Source organism: Oncorhynchus clarkii, chromosome 12 (genome assembly GCF_045791955.1).
Source record: "Oncorhynchus clarkii lewisi isolate Uvic-CL-2024 chromosome 12, UVic_Ocla_1.0, whole genome shotgun sequence".
Taxonomy (NCBI): Eukaryota; Metazoa; Chordata; class Actinopteri; order Salmoniformes; family Salmonidae; genus Oncorhynchus; species Oncorhynchus clarkii.
In genome coordinates, this window is record NC_092158.1 from 39,638,707 (window position 1) to 39,657,981 (window position 19,275).

Below are 19,275 nucleotides of genomic sequence, written 5' to 3' on the forward strand. Positions count from 1 at the left end.
AAGTGGAAGTTGTGTCACAGGCTCTCTTTCCACGTGTCACAAGCTCTCTTTCCATTTCCCCTAAAAAGTGGAACATCCGGTTAGTGGCAGATAGCCTTTTCCAACACCTCCATGTAAAGATTCATGTTGCCTCACAATATGACTTCAATAGCTATAGTTTTCCATCCAATTGGCAACAGATTTTCATGCAAATATTCTAAAATCTGCATTAAAACAATGTGTGCATTTTCCCATCCAATTGACTTGTTGCAGATAAAAGGCTGTGCAATGATGATGTAGAGCACATAAAAATACCTTAAATTAAATTTCCATATACCGAATAAAGATACAAGCATTTTAAGGTCCACTAATGGTTTTCTCACAAAAAAAATGGTTATATAACACGTGTGCCCACTGTGGTATTGGCACATGCGCTCTAGCCTACAGCATGCACATACCATGCTGTTGACTAGAGTGCATCAAATCATTTACATGATGAGATTATTATGGACAAAAAGAGAAAGATTATGTTAATTTGTCAAACGGCAGCCAAGCATCGATAATCATGTCAACAGAATAAGACCCTCAATGTTTATTGGAAAGGAATATCAAGCTCATCACTTTGCACTTTCACCACCCTATAAAGTTCATCATACAATGAACAAAAATATAAACGCAACATGTAAAGTGTTGGTACCATGTTTCATAAGATGACATAAAAGATCCCAGAAATGTTCCATATGCGCAAAAAGCTTATTTATCTCAAATTCTGTGTACGAATTTGTTTACTTCCCTGTTAGTGAGCATTTCTCCTTTGCCAAGACAATCCATCCACCTGACAGGTGTGGCCTATCAAGAATTTGATTTTGATCATTACACAGGTGCTGTGCTGTGCTGGGGACAATAAAAGGCCACTCTAAAATGTGCAGTTTCGTCACACAACACAATGCGAGATATGTCTCAAGTTTTGAGGGAGTGTGCAATTGGCATGCTGACTGCAGAAATGTCCACCAGAGCTGTGGCCAGAAAAGCATATGTTAATTTCTCTACCAACGTTGTTTTAGAGAATTTGTCTGTACGTCCAACCGGACTCACAACTACAGACCTGTGATGACATTTTTTTACCCGACGTACTTTACTCACATAAAAAGGTTGGATGGAAACCTGGTTTGAGCCTCAAGAATCACTACTGTAGAACCCCCCCCCCAACCTTACATCAATACATGTCACTGTTTACTGGTGACTTTGGCACCAATCTCTTTTCAAAGATTACCATTTCTCTCTCATTGTGAAATTCCTTCCACTGACTTACAAAGTCTCCATGCTGGTCTTTTCTTTGGTTTTACCCTGCTTGTCTCTGTCACTGACCACTCCAATCTCTGCCGCCCACCCCAGGCCCATGCAGTTGTTCCTTTAGTGTGATAGTGCACAGACAATTGATGGATGATAAGCATGGTTTATATGAAAGCACAATAATTGTACAAAAAAAAATTAAATGACTACATTGCCATTTTTTTTTAAACGGATTGATAAAGTTTGTTTGAAATAAATATGTGTTTGATTTACCCCCAAAACAAGAGTAAAGATAAAGTGATTCGGAAATTATTCAGACCCTTCACTTTTTCTGTTATGTTACAGCCATATTCTAAAATGAATTAAATAGTTGTTTTCCCTCATAAATATACACACAATACCCCATAATGACAAAGTATAAAAAGGGTTTTAGACATTTTTGCAAATGTATAAAAAAAAACTGAAATATCACATTCACATAAGTGTCCATACCCTTTACTCAGTACTTTGTTAAAGCAGAAGCGCCTTTGGCAGCAATTACAGCCTTGAGTCTTCTTGGGTATGATGCTACAAGCTTGGCACAGCTGTATTTAAGGAGTTTCTCCCATTCTTCTTTGCAGATCCTCTCAAGCTCTGTCAGGTTGGATGGGGAGCGTCACTTCACTGGAGGTGTCTCTCCAGAGATGTTCGATCGGGTTCAAGTCCGGGCTCTGGCTGGCCCACACGAGGACATTCAGAGACTTGTCCCGAAGCCACTCCTGCACTGTCATGGCTGTGTGCTCTATGTCGTTGTCCTGTTGGAAGGTCAACCTTCGCCCCCAGTCTGAGGTCCATAGCTCTGTGGAGCAGGTTTTCATCAAGGACCTCTCTGTACTTTGCTCTGTTCATCTTTCCCTTAATCCTGACTAGTCTCCCAGTCCCTGCTGCTGAAAAACATCTCCACAGCATTCCTACAGACGTGATGCTTAGCATTCAGGCCAAAAAGTTCAATCAGTTTCATCAGACCAGAGAATGTGCCTTTTGACAAACTCCAAGCGATGTGTCATGTGCCTTTTACTGAGGAGTGGCTTCCGTCTGGCCACTCTACCATAAAGGCCTGATTGGTGGACTGCTGCTGAGATTGTTGTCCTTCTGGAAGGTTCTCCATCTCCACAGAGGAACTCTGGAGCTCTTTCAGAGTGACCATCGGTTGTTGGTCACCTCCCTGACAAGGCCCTTCTCCCTCGATTGATCTGTTTGGCCGGGTGGCCAGCTCTAGGCAGACTAGAGTTCCAAACTTCATCCATTTAAGAATGATGGAAGCCACTGTGCTCTCGGGGACCTTCAATGCTGCAGACATTTTGTGTACCCTTCCACAGATCTGTGCCTCGACACAATTCTGTCTTGGAGCTCTAAGGACAATTCCTTCGACCTCCTGGCTTGGTTTTTGCTCTGACATGCAGTGTCAACTGTTCAACCTTTTATAGACAGGTGTGTGCGTTTCCAAATCATGTACAATCAATTGAATTTACCACAGGTGGACTCCAAACAAGTTGTAAAAACATCTCAAGGATGATCAATGGATCAATTTCGAGCCTCAGAATAAGGCTGTAACGTAACAAAATGTGAAAAAGTTAAGGGATCTGAATGCTTTCCGAAAGCCCTGTAAGTGATATGGATCAGCATACTTGTCATGGGGCTGTGGGTTAGATGTTGTTAGGGACTGAGAAGCCATGAGACATACACAAGGAACATAAACATAGTTCATATCCATTAAACAAAAAACAAGCAAGGAAATATAATTCCTCAACTGCATATCCATTTTACTGGTGAGATGTTCTCCACATTTGTGTTAGAATACCCTCTTGTGACTGAAATATGTACTGCACTTTAAGGAATGGTTACAATATTTCAGTCGATTGCAAATACTTTCAGGAGCATGATATAGTAGTGATCAATGTCATTAAGTTGAGAGGGAAGACTTTTGAATACATAGGCACCAGAGAATGTTGACAGTAACAGTTAAAGCTATGCAATTGGTGACAAAGTACATAGTTTAGCTACTGTAAATCAAATCAAATCAAATTTCATTGATCACATGCACATATTTAGCAGATGTTATTGCGGGTGTAGCGAAATGCTTGTATTCCTAGCTCCGACAGTGCAGTAGTATCTAACAGTGCAGTATTATCTAAAACATTTTCACAACAATACACACAAATCTAAGACTTAAAGAATGGAATTAATATATAGATATATAAATATTAGATTGAGCAATGTCGGAGTGGCATTCACTAAAATACAGTAGAATAGAATACAGTATATACATATGATATGAGTAAAGCAGTATGTTAACATTATTTAAACATAATTAAAGTGACTAATGTTCCATTATTAAAGTGGCCAGTAATTCCAAGGGCAGCAGCCTCTAACGGGCATGCTTGAGTAACCGGGTGGAAGCCGGCTAGTGATGCCTATTTAACAGTCTGATGGCCTTGAGAAAGAAGCTGTTTTTCAGTCTCTCGGTCCCAGCTTTGATGCACCTGTACTGACCTCACCTTCTGGATGATAGCGGGGTGAACAGGCCGGATGGTTGATGTCCTTGATTATCTTTTTGGCCTTCCTGTGACATCGGGTGCTGTAGATGTCCTGGAGGGCAGGTAGTTTGCCCACAGTGATGCGTTGGGCAGACCACACTCCCCAATGGAGAGCCCTGCGGTTGCGGGTAGTGAAGTTGCCGTACCCAGCCCGATAGGATGCTCTCAATTGGGCATCTGTAAAAGTTTGTCCAAATTTCTTCAGCCTCCTGAGGTTGAAGAGGCACTGTTGCGCTTTCTTCCACCACTCTGTGTGGGTGACTATTTCAGATTGTCAGTGATGTATATGCCGAGGAACTTGAAGCTTTCCACCTTCTCCACTGCAGTCCTGTCGATGTGGATACAGGCGTGCTCCCTCTGCTGTTTCCTGAAGTCAATGATCAGCTCCTTGGTTTTGTTGACATTGAGTGAGAGGTTATTTTCCTGGCATCACTCTCCCAGGTCCCCCACCTCGTCATTGTTGGTAATCAGGCCTACTACTGTTGTGTTTCGTCTGCAAACTTTATGATTGAGTTGGAGGCGTGCATGGCCACGCCATCATGGGTGAACAGGAGGGTGCTGAGCACGCACCCTTTTATTTATGTATGAACCTTTATTTAACCAGGCAAGTCAGTTAAGAACAAATTCTTATTTACAATGACGGCCTACCCCGGCCAAACCCTCCCCTAACCCAGACGATGCAGTGCGCTACCCCATTGGGACTCCTGATCACGGCCGGTTGTGATACAGGTTGTGATACAGCCCGGGATTGAACCAGGGCTGATTGAACCAGGGTCTGTAGTGACGCATCTAACACTGAGATGCAGTGCCTTAGACCGCTGCGCCACTCGGGGGCCCCTGTGTTGAGGATCAGTGAAGAGGTGTTGTTTCCTACCTTCACCACCTGAGGGCGGCCCGTCAGGAAGTCCAGGACCCAGTGGCACAGGGCGAGCTTAATGACGAGCTTGGAGGATACTATGGTGTTGAATTCTGAGCAATAGTCAATGAACGGCAGTCTTACATAGGTATTCCTCTTATCCAGATGGTATAGGGCAGTGTGCAGTGCGATGGCGATTTTATTGTCTGCGGATCTATTGGGGCGGTAAGCAAATTGAAGAGGGTCTAGGGTGTCAGGTAAGGTAGAGGTGATATGATCCTTACTAGACTCTCAAAGCACTTCATGATGACAGAAGTGAGTGCTACGGGGCAGTAGTCATTTAGTTCAGTTACCTTTGCTTTGTTGGGTACAGGAACAATGGTGGACATCTTGAAGCAAGTGGGGGGGACAGCAGACTGGGATAGGGCGAGATTGAATATGTTGGTAACTGTCCAGCCAGCTGGTCTGCACATGCTCTGAGGACGCGGCTAGGGATGCCGCCTGGGCCGGCAGCCTTGCAAGGGTTAACGCGCTTAAACGTCTTACGTCAGCCACGGAGAAGGAAAGTCCACAGTCCTTGGTAGCGGGCCATATCAGTGGTACTGTGTTATCCTAAAAGTGGGCTAAGAAGGGGTTTATCTTGTCCGGAGCAGAGTTCAGGGGGTAGACCAAACAAGTCCCTCTCAGTCCAACACCTTGACCATTAGGCCAACACCAAGGTCTGAACCGGTTGATGAGATCTTTGGTGTTGATTAGATTTCTGATGTTACACTACCCCTTTCCTTCCCACACGTAACTATCTCAAGTCGATAACACCTGGGCACACCTCCGATGGCCTTACAGTAGCGCTATCCCACTTCTAACACCAGTACAATCCTGCTGTCTGCCACACCTTAATCATTACACCAAATACATTAATTCACAGGTGTCACACAAAAGAGGATGCCGCTCTACAGTATATCAAGCAGGAAGAAAACAGCAGCTGCAAAATGTATCAAATATGAATTTTACCAGACATCATACAACCTGGCATGAAAGTCACAGCAAGCAAGTATTAAAATGGTTGCTAAGGTAAGCGGCTTGGGTCTTCCCATCATTTTGTCTCACTTTCTGCAGTGTCTAAACATTCTGTTCTACTTGGTTCTTCAGTGCCACTGTTACTTTTCTACATTTTTAAGGATGGAAATCCCTTCATAACAATCAAAGGACCAAGTGGGGAGAAGGGTTAACACCAATGCTTTATATACACATCATTGGTTAACACGGCTAACACACGTTCAATGTCATTGTGTCAAAAGGGATAGCAATCCATGCTTTGGTTTAGTTTCTGTATCGATGTGGTATGTGTGGCAATGGCGGAATAACATAAAAAACTTGTTAACTATGATTGATGGTGATGGTCGTATTTGCTCGCTGTAACCAACTAATAGTTTCCCTGGCGCAGTTTCCACATGCTAACGTTTTAGCATTTGTGGCACATAACCCATGCAAGTCGTGGGCCTGATATTAGCATCTTTCGCATGTTCAAAAATCTAAAAGTGACTTTGTTGAGCTTCACAATACATTTTTGATACTTTCAGATTTGGACATAACATACTTGGATTTGGGTCTTTTTAATATTGCATTCATTACTGAAGCATAAAATTGTCATGATGGGAACTAGACTAGTTAAAATGCTTGGGTTGGCATTCTAGACAGGTCTACTGTGATTGAATGTTAGTCCTGTTACCCAGCGAAAAGGAAATAAAAAGAACAGACTCAGTACAAGTTAATGAACTTTTTTATATCATACATACGACCGCTTGAATATAATACAAAGGGCTTGTCCATTTTGTATCTTTTTGTAACATCATATACACAGCAAGTATTGACTAGATCTTACAATCTGTGGACACAGGTACTTTCCCCATGTCGTTTAATCTTAACAGTGCATGTCAGATGTCCTGTAACCAAACTATGTTGTCAATCACTCAAAATCAGACTGGGGGACAGAAAATAAAGGGTGGCAAGTAGGACAAAGCTTTTTATTTGAATGAAACAGGGAGCAGAGCAGAAATTATACTGAACACTTGGGAGTAAACGTTGGATGTTTGTTGACTGGTTATATGGTGACGATCATGGCTTTCACACACATGTATCAGTAGCCTGACTTCAAATGGACCCACGGTTGAAGCTTATGCCAATTTTAATGCAACTTAAATTAGTTCCTGTAATACGCACATCATTTCTTATGTATTTGTTATATATTAAAACACAGCTGTCATTCAGGTTCGTAGACATACACCCACACACTATACCCTGTCTATAATATTTAAGGTATGCATATCTATTGTCCTGTTTAAATTTAAACCCTACAAGTTTTGCATTTGTACTGGCATTGTCAACTACTTTGGCCTGGAAGCACTGTTACCCATTGACTAATATCACAGAATAACTTCCACTGCATGGTCTCCACATTGACTTAAATGTACTCAAAATACCATTAGGAAAAAAGTAGTGAGTTCTAAACTTCCTTTATTAAAAAAATATAAATATATACATAAATTCTATTTCAACTATTAAAATGGGGTTGAAAAGTAAACACCTGAAGCCTGTGTTGTCATGGACACCTTTCCTCTAGCTGTTGCCGCCCCGTTCCATTTGCAACTGGTACAAAACTTTGGCCAGTTCTCTCGTATCCTCTGGCATCACACGAGGAGACTGGAGTATGACGCTCCAGCAGACAGGGCTCACTTCTCACTCCATCCATCCCTACTAGTTTCCTTTTGGATTTAACACCCATGGTGAGAGCTTCAGTCAAACACGTGAATTTGAGCTAATTTAGAGCAGTACCCCATCTCCAAAACCATCTAAACATGTGGATGTGTACAGTGCCTCTGCTAGCTAGGTCAAATAGGGTTGCTTCAAAATTGAGGGGGGAAAAGCGGTACCATTTTAGCCACTACCGTGAAGACTGCCAAAAGTCATTTTAAGGCAGCTTTACCCAGATATATATATGTTTGAAACAGCCTCTAAATCCCAGGTCTCAAATTGAAGGATTAATGCAGTTATTAACATTTTTTCCCTCTCGACTAATGAATACGAGGACTTGCCTCGACTCATAGCCACCATACTGATACTCCGGAACCCGCAGAGTAGCAACCAGCGTTGGCATCTATTGTCCCTCAAGTCCTTGATAACGGGAAAAAAAGTTATACCAATGAGAGATTGTTTTTGTCTTTTTGTCTTTTTTTGAGAACCTTACAACCAATTCTGTCGAGGATACAGCTAACAGTAAATGTATTGAGTTCAACAACAGTTCCAGTTTTGCTAAAGCAATAGATACAGCCATTTTTACTGACATTTAAAAAAGGTCTTGATACACCTTGTGTCAAAGTGCAGAACTGCTACATTATTTGTTACAGACATCTATGTGCTATAAAAAACAGCTTTGGTACAATAAATTATCAAAAGGGAAAATAAATCTTTGTAAAATTCACAGCATAATTGTGAGACAAAAAAAAATCAGTCACATAAAATTCTGCATGTTTTCATTTTCAAGAAGAACTGAAGACAGTTGTGCAGAAGCTCTGTTGGAGGAACCACATGCTGAAGAAACAAAGCAAAGAAAAGCAAGTAAAAAGCAGGAAGGGACACAGTCGTAGCTAATTCCATCCATCTTGCAAAAACACCACTGTGAACTTGCAAGGCCCTGCAATCACTGGGCCCTGCAAGTCATACATTTTAGTTAAAGGCCTCTTAAATTAGCATTCTCAAAAACACCTTATCTTCCTATTTTAAATTTTTAAAGATTTTTTTGTTTTTATCCATACTTCAAAAATACAGGAAAGCTATTTTCTCATTTAAACGATAATGTCCAGCTTCTTTCACCCACCCTCATTTCAGAGTCAAAAAAATCATAAGGCCAAAGGGTTATCTCAAAAAACTGCTACTGCCCGGACATCTGTACTTTAGTTTTGGGCAGGACCGGCCCTGGCTGCTGCTCCCCAGTAGATCTCGTCAGTGTGGCCCTGTTCCAGGGACCTGGTCAGGGCCCACCTTCACTGCTCTGGGGCCTCCCAGCTCTCTGCTGCCCAGCTGCACACATGTTGACCTCGGCTAGAGAGCGCCGGCCCACAGTACGCATCGGCACCCATCTCAAACAGAGAAAGAGTGACACGGACAAACCCAGCGGGACGGAACCCCCCTGCATAATGCTTCATTCCTCTGCAACTCTACAGGTCTCACAACTCACAGGTGGAATTGCACAACAGAACAGAGAAATTCAAATGAGAACAAAAAGTACAAAAGAGAAAATAATTCTTGCCAAAGACAGGGGAAAAAAGGCAAATGTGTGGATAGGAGTTGCTGGAAGTGTTATGGTACTGTAGCAATTTCTTTACTAAATAGCCGTTGGCAAAAGAGGGCCACGTAATTTTCTAACCACACACTTCTAAGCTCTCAGCTGACAATAACAAGGAATAATGCAAACCATGCAGTCAAGTGAGAGGTGAATGTGAAATGTATGGGTGTTTCAGTACTGTTGTGAAGTATGCAATGCGAGACAGTTTGTAGTAAAAATCTGTAATTCCCTGTGAACACTGAAAATGGTAAATCCAAAAATCCCATTTGAAAACCAAAGTGAATAGAGAAACCCAAGGGTGGCATGGGGAAGAGTAGTTGGAGAGATGGTGGGCTCTGCACTGTGGTAGCGGTGATAATCGCCCCTCTAATTATAAGCAGCTTTTTGATCTCTATGCACTTTTTTGTTGAAAAAAACACCACCTAAAAAAATACAAATAGAAAAAAACAAAAACATTCTCAGTTTAGTCATGAACTGGCGACAGAACTCTGCTGTACACAGACTCCCGCCATGGGCGACTCCTCCCTGTCTATGCCCTGTCTCATGCCCATGGGGTAGGTGGGGTGGCCCGCCATTCCAGTCTCTTGTCTGGGGTTGGAGAAGGCACCCAGTCCCATGGTCATGCTCCCATTCCTACCAAAGTCCAAGGCTGCGTTGGTGGGGAGCGGGCGCAACTGGTAGGCCTGGTTGCCCTGGGCCCCGGTGGAGGAGGAAGATGTGGAGGAGGAGGAGGCGGAGGAAGACAGGGAGGTCATGGACAGGTGGCCGTGCACCACCTCCATGGAGTTCTCCGTGGAGGCGCTGTTGGTGGGGGAGCGGTATAGGCGGGGCCGGGGCCGTGCTGGCAGGCCCTGCTGTCCATGAGGATGATGGTGTCCATGGTGATGGTGTCCGTGGTGATGGTGGTGATGGGTGGAGGAGATGTTGCCGGGGGCTAAAGGGTGGATGGCTTTGGGCGCCTGGGGAGGCACGTGGAAGGTGGTCTCCTGGACGGGATGGGTCTCCACCGTCACAGTCTGCACCCCTTCGCCACCAGCCCAGCCCACGGGGGGAGGGAACGGCTGCCTCACCTAACGCACAACAACAACACAGTCAGTTTGAGTAACTAACAACTGATAAGAGGTCATTTAACTCTGTCTGAATAAACACACATATGTTATGAGAACCCAACACTTCCCCTGTGGCTATGGGACTCATCTAGCTCAAATGGTTGATGTAAAGGTTGTCAACCTGGGTTATAGACTAAGTTGGCCAGGAGCAATAGTGTGTGTGTGTTTGTGTGACTTGCCTGTGGGCAGAGATTTTCGCAGTCCATGACCTGCACGGAGGCGCTGAAGTGACCTCCGCTGTGCCGGAGCTGATGCGTGGGGTCCGAGCGAGCCCGCCCACTGGTGCTTGTGCCAGATGACCCTCCTGCAGGAAAGAGACAAACAGAAGCAGGTTGACATTCAATTTTAATGTTGAACTTTTGAGACAGTTCCATTCTGCCTGATGGCACTGCACTACTGTACCTGAGCTGTTAGTTCATTGCTATCATTTCATCATGTCTGATCCAGGGTTTGAAATCCATTCCTGAGGGATTCCCAGTGTGCTGGGCTAGAACAAACAAAGTGAACACCCTGGGGTTCCCCCAGGATTGGACAGAGATGGGTCTAACATCATGCTAAAGCTTCAACATGAACACCCACTTCTCCTAGCAGCGTCGCGGCTGCAGTGCGCTCCCTACCTGAGCTGGAGGAGGTGCTGGAGGTGGTTCCCGAGGACTGGGACTGCTCCAGCGCTGGGCTGGTGGACACACTGCTGCTCGTATTGGTCCCCTCATCCGCCGTCTTCTTGAAGAAGCTATGCTGCAGAGCGTAGTAGGGCTGGATGCGGCTCTTGGGGTCGTAGTCCAGCATCCGCAGGATTAGGTCCTTGAACTTCAAGTAGTCGGCTACAGCGTGGCCAGACTCGCCTGCCCGCCGCCCCCCAGGACCCCCTGCCTCCACACCCAGGATGCTGTGCAGCTTCCGCGTACCCGGCGGCTTATACTGCACACAAACACACACAGAGCAGAAACTTTAGGAGAATGCATACTATTGCAAAGAAGAGTTATGACATCACAACACAACATAATTGACAGAGTGATTTGTTGAACTCACCCTTTTGCCATCTTTGGTCTTCTTTGCACCCCACGTACTGTCAGACATCTTCTCAAAGAACTTCCTGGCCTTGGGGGCCTGGTCCAATATGTAATTCGGAGGGACGCCCAGCACTTCCACTATTTTGTTCATTTGATCAATCTGAAAAATCAGGAAGACATAATTGAGAACAACATCTTAACCTCTTCGGGACTGTACTGGAGTTTTAAATTGCCTGTTCCTCAGAGTTTAAAAACCTTGATCTTTTTTTAAATATACAAATATTGATAAAACATAGAAATAACATAACATTTTTCAAAACTAAAACAACTCAAATAGGTGAAAAGTTGAGTCATGTCTACTACTAAAAAGTTAAAAAGCATCACAGCTCCCTCTGTTGGTCATTATTAAGTTCTCACTCCCTATGCCTGCCATCTTCATGATGGTAAAAACTGAAAATCTCTCATGAGCACAATAATGTTGCAGGACAGCATAATCTGACAAGTTATATCATCCCAAATAATGACTGCATCATTTCATTCCATAAATCCTACCTCGTTGGCCCCACTAAAGAGGGGCTCTCCGGTGTGCATCTCCACCAGGATGCAGCCCAGGGACCACATGTCAATGGCCAGGTCGTAAGGCATGCCCAGCAACACCTCTGGGGATCGGTAGAACCGACTCTGGATGTACTGGTAGATCTGAGTGATAAGAAAGGGGTCACGGCTGTTAGGACATGGCATTTATGTTCTCCTTTTGTAGGAGGTCAACTATAAAGACAAACAGACGGCAGGTTTTCAGCAGAAATAAAGTTTGTTAGCTACAGTGGTTGTTCCCTCAAGGTTAGAAGAGGATAACGGGTTGCTACAATTTGGTACTTATGTCATCATATGTGTAGGGTAGGCCATGTAATGTGCAATCTTTTCCACACAAATATGAATGAAAAACATTTGTTAATTTTCTTTCCACATCATACTCTACCAATCCATCTATCCAATAATAAATGAATCCATTAAATACAGAATCCATAGTGGGTCACAACTAGTGATGCACCGACATTACATTTTTGGCAGATACCGATATATTCCTTGCCAAAAGAAAAACGATACCATTTTTTTAGCAGCCTTATAAGCATTCTAGTACAGTTAAATAGTTATCACAAACACATGGACGCTGCGGTCTAAGGCACTGCATCTTAGTGCAAGAGGCGTCACTACAGGCCCTGGTTCGAGTCCTGGCTGTATCACTTTCGGCCGCGATTGGGGGTCCGATTAGGGCAACGCACAATTTGCCCAGCATCGTCCGGGGTAGGCCGTCATTGTAAATAAGAATTTGTTCTTAGCTGACTTGCCTAGTTAAATAAAGGTTACACGCACGCGTGTCAAATAAGCTTGATGACCAATCAGGACATGAATATGACCGCACATCACATAATAATTAAACGCGTTTATTAATTTTTTATGTAGTTATTAGACATTGATTACACTAATCACTCGTATTTCGTATGTCACAACGATTCATCGATACGTATGCTATGACACTGGTAAAGTTGTCTCGCGCACCTACAGTGCTGGTCATAAAAATAAGCTAGCTAGCTCATGGATGCAAACAATGCTCTTCCCCAAAAACATAGCAAAACGACAACCTGTTTCAGTAGCTATAGTTACCTAGCTATATAGTTAGCTATCTGTCATCATCTAAAATAACACTAATTTATAAGACGGTTCTTATTTGATTAATGGTGGTCGGACCAATCTACAGTGGGGAGAACAAGTATTTGATACACTGCTGATTTTGCAGGTTTTCCTACTTACAAAGCATGTAGAGGTCTGTAATGTTTTATCATAGGTACACTTCAACTGTGAGAGACGGAATCTAAAACAAAAATCCAGAAAATCACATGGTATGATTTTTAGGTAATTAATTTGCATTTTATTGCATGACATAAGTATTTGATCACCTACCAACCAGTACCAACCAGTAAGAATTCCGGCTCTCACAGAACTGTTAGTTTTTCTTTAAGAAGCCCTCCTTTCTCCACTCATTACCTGTATTAACTGCACCTGTTTGAATTCGTTACCTGTATAAAAGACACCTGTCCACACACGCAATCAAACAGACTACAACCTCTCCACAATGGCCAAGACCAGAGAGCTGTGTAAGGACATCAGGGGTAAAATTGTAGACCTGCTCTGTGACCTGGGTGTCACAGAGTAGACTGATACCCCATTTCATTGTTTCACATTCCAACCTTGTTTAACATTATCTAATCTAAATATGGCATGATTCCACCAATTGTAACATTCTGCATTACTTTTGCATTACTTTTTTATTTTGAAGGCAAACCACAAATTCCACTATTGTGCCTAATCATTATTGTGGCTAGCTTCACAACACATAACACGGTCCGGTCAAGACTCACTAGCCAGATGAAGCTAGCTGGCTGCTTATAACGTTAGCTTTGGGTAGAAGCCCCAGAAGTTGCGGTCGAACAAATAATGCTTTATTACCAACGCGGTATTGTAAACACATCGTTCGTAGCCGGTGTTTGCTTGTTTACAGACTTTTTTGTACAACTTTGACAGGGCTACTGATAGTAGTGGTGGCACTTCGCTTGCACCTGCAAATTCAGAACTTACAACATTCTATAATAGAACTGTTATTTGACGCGTCAAGTGTATATTTTTTCACACACAAAGACCCAAACGGCGTTCCAAAGTATGCCTACTCCAGTAGGGCAACATGGGTACCGGTGCTCAACCATCGGCGAAAGCCAACATCACCCATGACAGAGAACGATTGATTGTCATGGGCAATGAACTCCATTATCTTGCCGTTAATAGATTTCCCCTTTGAGTTGTCTCAGTGAAATGTTCTTACTCTTTCAAATTACTTGTTGACTGCTCGATCCACACAGCATACATTGTGGACTAGGTTAGGAATGCTGTGTTGCACGTGTAGCGCAACATTTTACGTGGCGTCATTACTTCATGTACCTACGTTACACGGGTATGCACGTCATCTACCTACGTTATATAGGTATGCATGTCAGCTTTGACATCGGTTTTGCACATCGGGGTTAAACTAGATATTGGGCCGATACCCGATGTTGGCATTTTTAGCTAATATCGGACGATTCCGATATGTTCACCGATATATTGTACATCCCTAGTCACGACAGTTTGATCCAATACTTTTTCTATGGCCTGTCAGATCTAAAATTCACCACATGAACCAAGAAAAAACAACATCCTCATTTACCCACCCTCTGTCCCAGCTGACAGGAGCTGCCAAAGTCCACGATCTTGATGGCGCTCCTCTTGGGGTTGCACAATAGGATATTCTCGGGCTTCAGGTCACAGTGGATGATGCTGAGCTCTGGGGTGGCCAGGAACAATAGAGCCGTGCACATCTGCTGGGCAAACTTGCGTGTGAGGTTGAGCGAGACGCCGCGGAAGTTGGTGTTCCGCAGCAGGTCGTACAGGTTATAGGAGAGCATCTCAAACACCAAGCACAGGTGGCTCCGAAACATGAAGTGGCGCTTAAGGTGAACTGGAGGGAGAGGGAGAAGAGAGAGGGAGAAGAGAGAGGGAGGAGAGAGAGGAGATATGAGAAAAAGAGAGAAAGATAGAAGAAAAAAAGACTAATGCGCATGTGTTGGTGAGGTGGATTTGCACAAAATACTAGTGATGTTAAACATACACAAGGCAATTGGATACTCTTGTCATTGACAGGCTAATGTCAATGGGCCTGTTTCCCGGACACAGATTAAGCCTCATCCTGGAGTAAAACACATTTTCAAATGGGGTGTTACCCCCGAAAAATGCCCCAGTGTGTCTATCAAGTAGATTACGCACTAACAACAAGATGCCTTGGGGTCTTTCTGGTATTTCTATGGTAAATACTCCATCACAAAGTTGAACAGAGGTCAAGTGTATGTACAGTGCATTTGTAAATTATTCAGACCCCTTGAGTTTTTCCACATTTTGTTATGTTATTCTTATTTTAAAATAGATTTAAGGATTTCTTCCCCTTATCAATCTACACACAAACTCCATGATGAAAAAGCAAAAACAGGTTTAAAACATTTTCTAGCAAATGTATTACAAATAAAAAACAGAAATACCTCATTTACATAAGTATTAAGACCCTTTGCTATGAGACTTGAAATTGATCTCAGGTGCATCCTGTTTCCATTGATAATCTTCCAGATGTTTCTACAACTTGGAGTCCACCTGTGGTAAATTCAATTGATTGGACATGATTTGGAAAGGTATACACCTGTCTATATAAAGGCCCCATAGTTGACAGTGCGTGTCAGAGCAAAAACCAAGCCACGAGGTCTAGGGAATTGTCAGTAGAGCTCCGAGACAGGATTGTATCGAGGCACAGATCTGGGGAAGAGTACCAAAACATTTCTCCAGCATTGAAGGTCCCCAAGAACACAGTGGCCTCCATCATTCTTAAATGGAAGAAGTTTGGAACCACCAAGACTCTTCCTAGAGCTGGCCACCCGGCCAAACTGAGCAATCGGGGGAGAAGAGCCTCGGCAGGGTGGTGACCAAGAACCGGATGGTCATGCTGACAGAGCTCCAGAGTTCCTCAGTGGAGATGGGAAAAACTTCCAGAAGGACAACCATCTTTGCAGCACTCCACCAAATCAGGCCTTTATGGTAGAGCGGCCAGACGGAAGCCACTCCTCCGTAATAGGCACATGGCAGCTCGCTTGGAGTTTGCCAAAAGGCACCTAAGACTCTCAGACCATGAGAAACAAGATTCTCTGGTCTGATGAAACCAAGATTGAACTCTTTGGCCTGAATGCCAAGCGTCACGTCTGGAGGAAACCTGGCACCATCCCTACGGTGAAGCATGGTGGTGGCAGCATCATGCTGTCGGAATATTTTTCAGCACCAAGGACTGGGAGACTAGTCATGCTCGAGGGAAAGATGAATGGAGCAAAGTACAGAGAGATCCTTGACGAAAACCTGCTCCAGAGCACTCAGGACCTAAGACTGGGGCGAAGATTCACCTTCAAACAGGACAACAACCCTAAGCACACAGCAAAGACAACGCAGGAGTGGCTTCGGGACAAGTCTCTGAATGTCCTTGAGTGTCCCAGCCAGAGCCCGTTCTTGAACCCGATCTAACATCTCTAGAGAGACCTGAAAATAGCTTCGCAGCGACGCTCCCCATCCAACCTGACATAGATTGAGAGGATCTGCAGAGAAGAATGGGAGAAACTCCCCAAATACAGGTGTACCAAGCTTGTTGCGTCATACCCAAGAAGACTCGAGGCTGTATTCGCTGCCAAAGGTGTTTCAACAAAGTACTGAGTAAAGGGTCTGAATACTTAAGTAAATGTGATATTTCAGTTTTTTTAATCAATTTGCACAAATCTATAAAACCCTGTTTTTGCTTTGCCTTTATTGATATTCTGTGTAGATTGATGAGGGGGAAAAAAACTTTCATCCATTTTAGAACACGGCTGTAACGTAACAAAATGTGGAAAAAGTCAAGGGGTCTGAATACTTTGGTACCATCAGTGCTACCAATGATTTTCATTTTTTATTTAGAGCCCTGACCACCTAATGAATATGATCTCTTAGCTGGAGGTAAATAATGCATGAACGAGAGAAGAGGGAGAGAGAAAGGTGTATAGAAAGAAGGGGAATTCGGCCTCACCTATGTAGTACTTCATCTCCGTGTCATGTTTGTTCATGAGCTCGAGGAGCCGCACTTCAATCTGGGCTTGATTTAGAAAAGCCTTCTTGTTCTTGATGATCTTAATTGCTACCCACTCCTGCTCAACACGGTCATATGCTTTTACAACCTGGAGAGAGAGGGAAGCCAAACACAAATCATCGTAAACACAATGAGCCGGGCGGAAATGCGTGCACTGAACACGGGGGGTGGGGTTCTGGTTTATCAAAGCCTCCTCAGTCTCTCTCTCTCTCTCTCTCTCTCACACACTCACACTCACACACACACACACACACACACACACACACACACACACACACACACACACACACACACACACACACACACACACACACACACACAGTGTGGAGGTATGGTTAAACACTCATGCATCGTTTTTTTAATCAAACATACGATTAAGCATTTCACTGTTATTCTACACCGGTTGTTTACGAAGCATGTGACAAATAAAATGTCATGTCAATCTTAATGACCATGTCTAGCCCATTAAAGACCTGGTGTGGTGGTGGGTGAAACAATACCAGGTGAGCTTGGAAACTGCTCCACTGGTGGTTGACATTTCATCATGAGACTCACCTGTCCAAACGAGCCTTTGCCTATCAAGGAGTCGATCTCGTAGCGGTCCATCCATTTCTCCCCATTCTTGACGATGTAGTCGTAGTTATCGTCATCGTAGCCGTCGTTGAAGACCTTCCTCTCCTTTTTGTGACTGGAGTCGTCGCCCTGGCCCTGTTGGTGTCTCCGCTTCTTTTTTGCATAGTATACCTGCCGACAAAAAAAGTGTTCCTACTAGATTACCCATCAGGTTGGTTGCTAAAAAGGTAGGCCCTAACCAACACTGTGCAGTACAAGTTGGAGATTGCATTGGATCTTGTAACTATTTCATTCAAATTTAAGTGGCTCAGTGCAGGCCTGATTCTACCTTCTTCAGGCCTGCCAGTTGTGTTGTCCACGAAAATTTTATGAAATCACAACAATTCTGAGTAGTGATCGTTCCTTTTGTGTATGTGTGTGTGCGCCCCCACCCGGCCTTGAGCGACCAGAGTTCCTGGTACAGGTGTAGTGTGTGGAGGAGGGAGAGTGGTGGAACTTACCTCATTGATGCATTTGTAGGTTTTGATCAGGTCAATAGAGAGCTTCCTCAGGGGAGCCGAGGACGGGTCGCGAAAGCATTGGGGCATGCGCCTCTGTAACATGACAACATCAGGGGTCACCTTAAAACACAGACACACCAAACACAGAAAACATCACCTTTTCAGAAACACAGACACACTCACCTTGTCTATCTCATCAAAACGATTCATTAGATCACCCGTCTTCAGCTACCTTCAAGTGCATCTGTTTTTATGTGGCAAATGTTGCTATTCATGATGTCATTTGTTCACCATACTGAAGTGGGAGGTTGACACACACATGGGGGAAATATACAGTAGGATTAAACTATCACGTAGGGAACTCAGTGGAGTGGACCTACATTTGAGCTTTGAAGGCCTGATATCAGAGACCCACACACGTGGGCAGCAGCCACTGTACACCGAGGTCATGGGCGTGTTTGACAGCCCCCCCACAGCTTATTTTGGTAACTGTCGCCAGTAATAAAATCAAGTGGAAAATCACACTGTTTATTATTAGTCCACTGTCCTGGACACGCAGGCCGTGATGTTCCCTGTACAATAAGAATAACCCCTCACGCAGGGTCGGAATACCTTTTGAGAAGTGCCCTTTGCTAGGAACAGAAAGGCCAACCACAAGCGGTGTTGTGTAAGGCAGGCACAGGCCACAGGGCTTGGGGTTAGCACCACTTTGTGTGCGAGGGCATGTTTTTGGTCTGTGTATGTGTATTTATGTCAATGTGTGTGAGTATGAGTGCATGCTTATGTGTGTGTGTGTGTGTGTCGGTATGATTGTGTGCATCAGTGTGCGTGTAATTGTACACGTGAATGACCGTGTGCTTTGTGTCTACCTGGCTGGTGATAGACTGCTGCGCCTGCTCGCTGTAGGGCAGAGCCGGCACAGACTCGTCAGTTGTCTGCTGGTGCCGCTCACTGTACTGCTGGTGTGAATGGGGCATGGGAGCAGCCATCTGAAGCCCAGCAGCGTGGAACGAAAACGAGGGGGCAAGCCGGACAGATGAAGGTTTGCATGCTGAAGTCTCTCCTCCTGAAAGAGAGGGACACCTTCTGATCAACACACATTCAATAGGTTCTCACAAGACCCCATTCTCAGTAATCTCATTGTGAACCCTTGCAACGTTGTTCCTTTAAATAAATAATACAACTTAAGAAATTATGTAATTGTGTTTGGAATAATCAGTGTTTGTAAACTAGAGCAAGTATTTTTCCATCATTCTTTTACCAGTGATTATTCCATAGGCTACCATCAACAAAT

At 44.0% G+C, this 19,275-nt stretch overlaps 1 protein-coding gene across 5 annotated transcripts in view; it reads right to left on the reverse strand.

Moving 5' to 3' along the window:
- Positions 1-6,469: 6,469 nt before the first annotated feature.
- Positions 6,470-19,275, reverse strand: part of LOC139423176 (dual specificity tyrosine-phosphorylation-regulated kinase 1A-like) — a 45,540-nt gene continuing 32,734 nt past the window's right edge. For 3 of the 5 annotated variants that reach the window (XM_071174897.1, XM_071174896.1, XM_071174899.1), the window contains 10 exons: positions 18,851-19,047; positions 17,982-18,101; positions 17,464-17,652; positions 16,849-16,996; positions 14,432-14,718; positions 11,721-11,867; positions 11,188-11,328; positions 10,773-11,076; positions 10,335-10,459; positions 6,470-10,116 (listed from right to left, as the gene is read on the reverse strand). In XM_071174897.1, the coding sequence (XP_071030998.1) occupies positions 9,514-10,116; positions 10,335-10,459; positions 10,773-11,076; positions 11,188-11,328; positions 11,721-11,867; positions 14,432-14,718; positions 16,849-16,996; positions 17,464-17,652; positions 17,982-18,101; positions 18,851-19,047 (2,261 nt within the window). In that variant the 3' untranslated portion in view covers positions 6,470-9,513. The remainder of the gene's footprint in view (positions 10,117-10,334; positions 10,460-10,772; positions 11,077-11,187; positions 11,329-11,720; positions 11,868-14,431; positions 14,719-16,848; positions 16,997-17,463; positions 17,653-17,981; positions 18,102-18,850; positions 19,048-19,275) is intronic. The other 2 variants (XM_071174898.1, XM_071174900.1) reach the window with 1 other exon arrangement.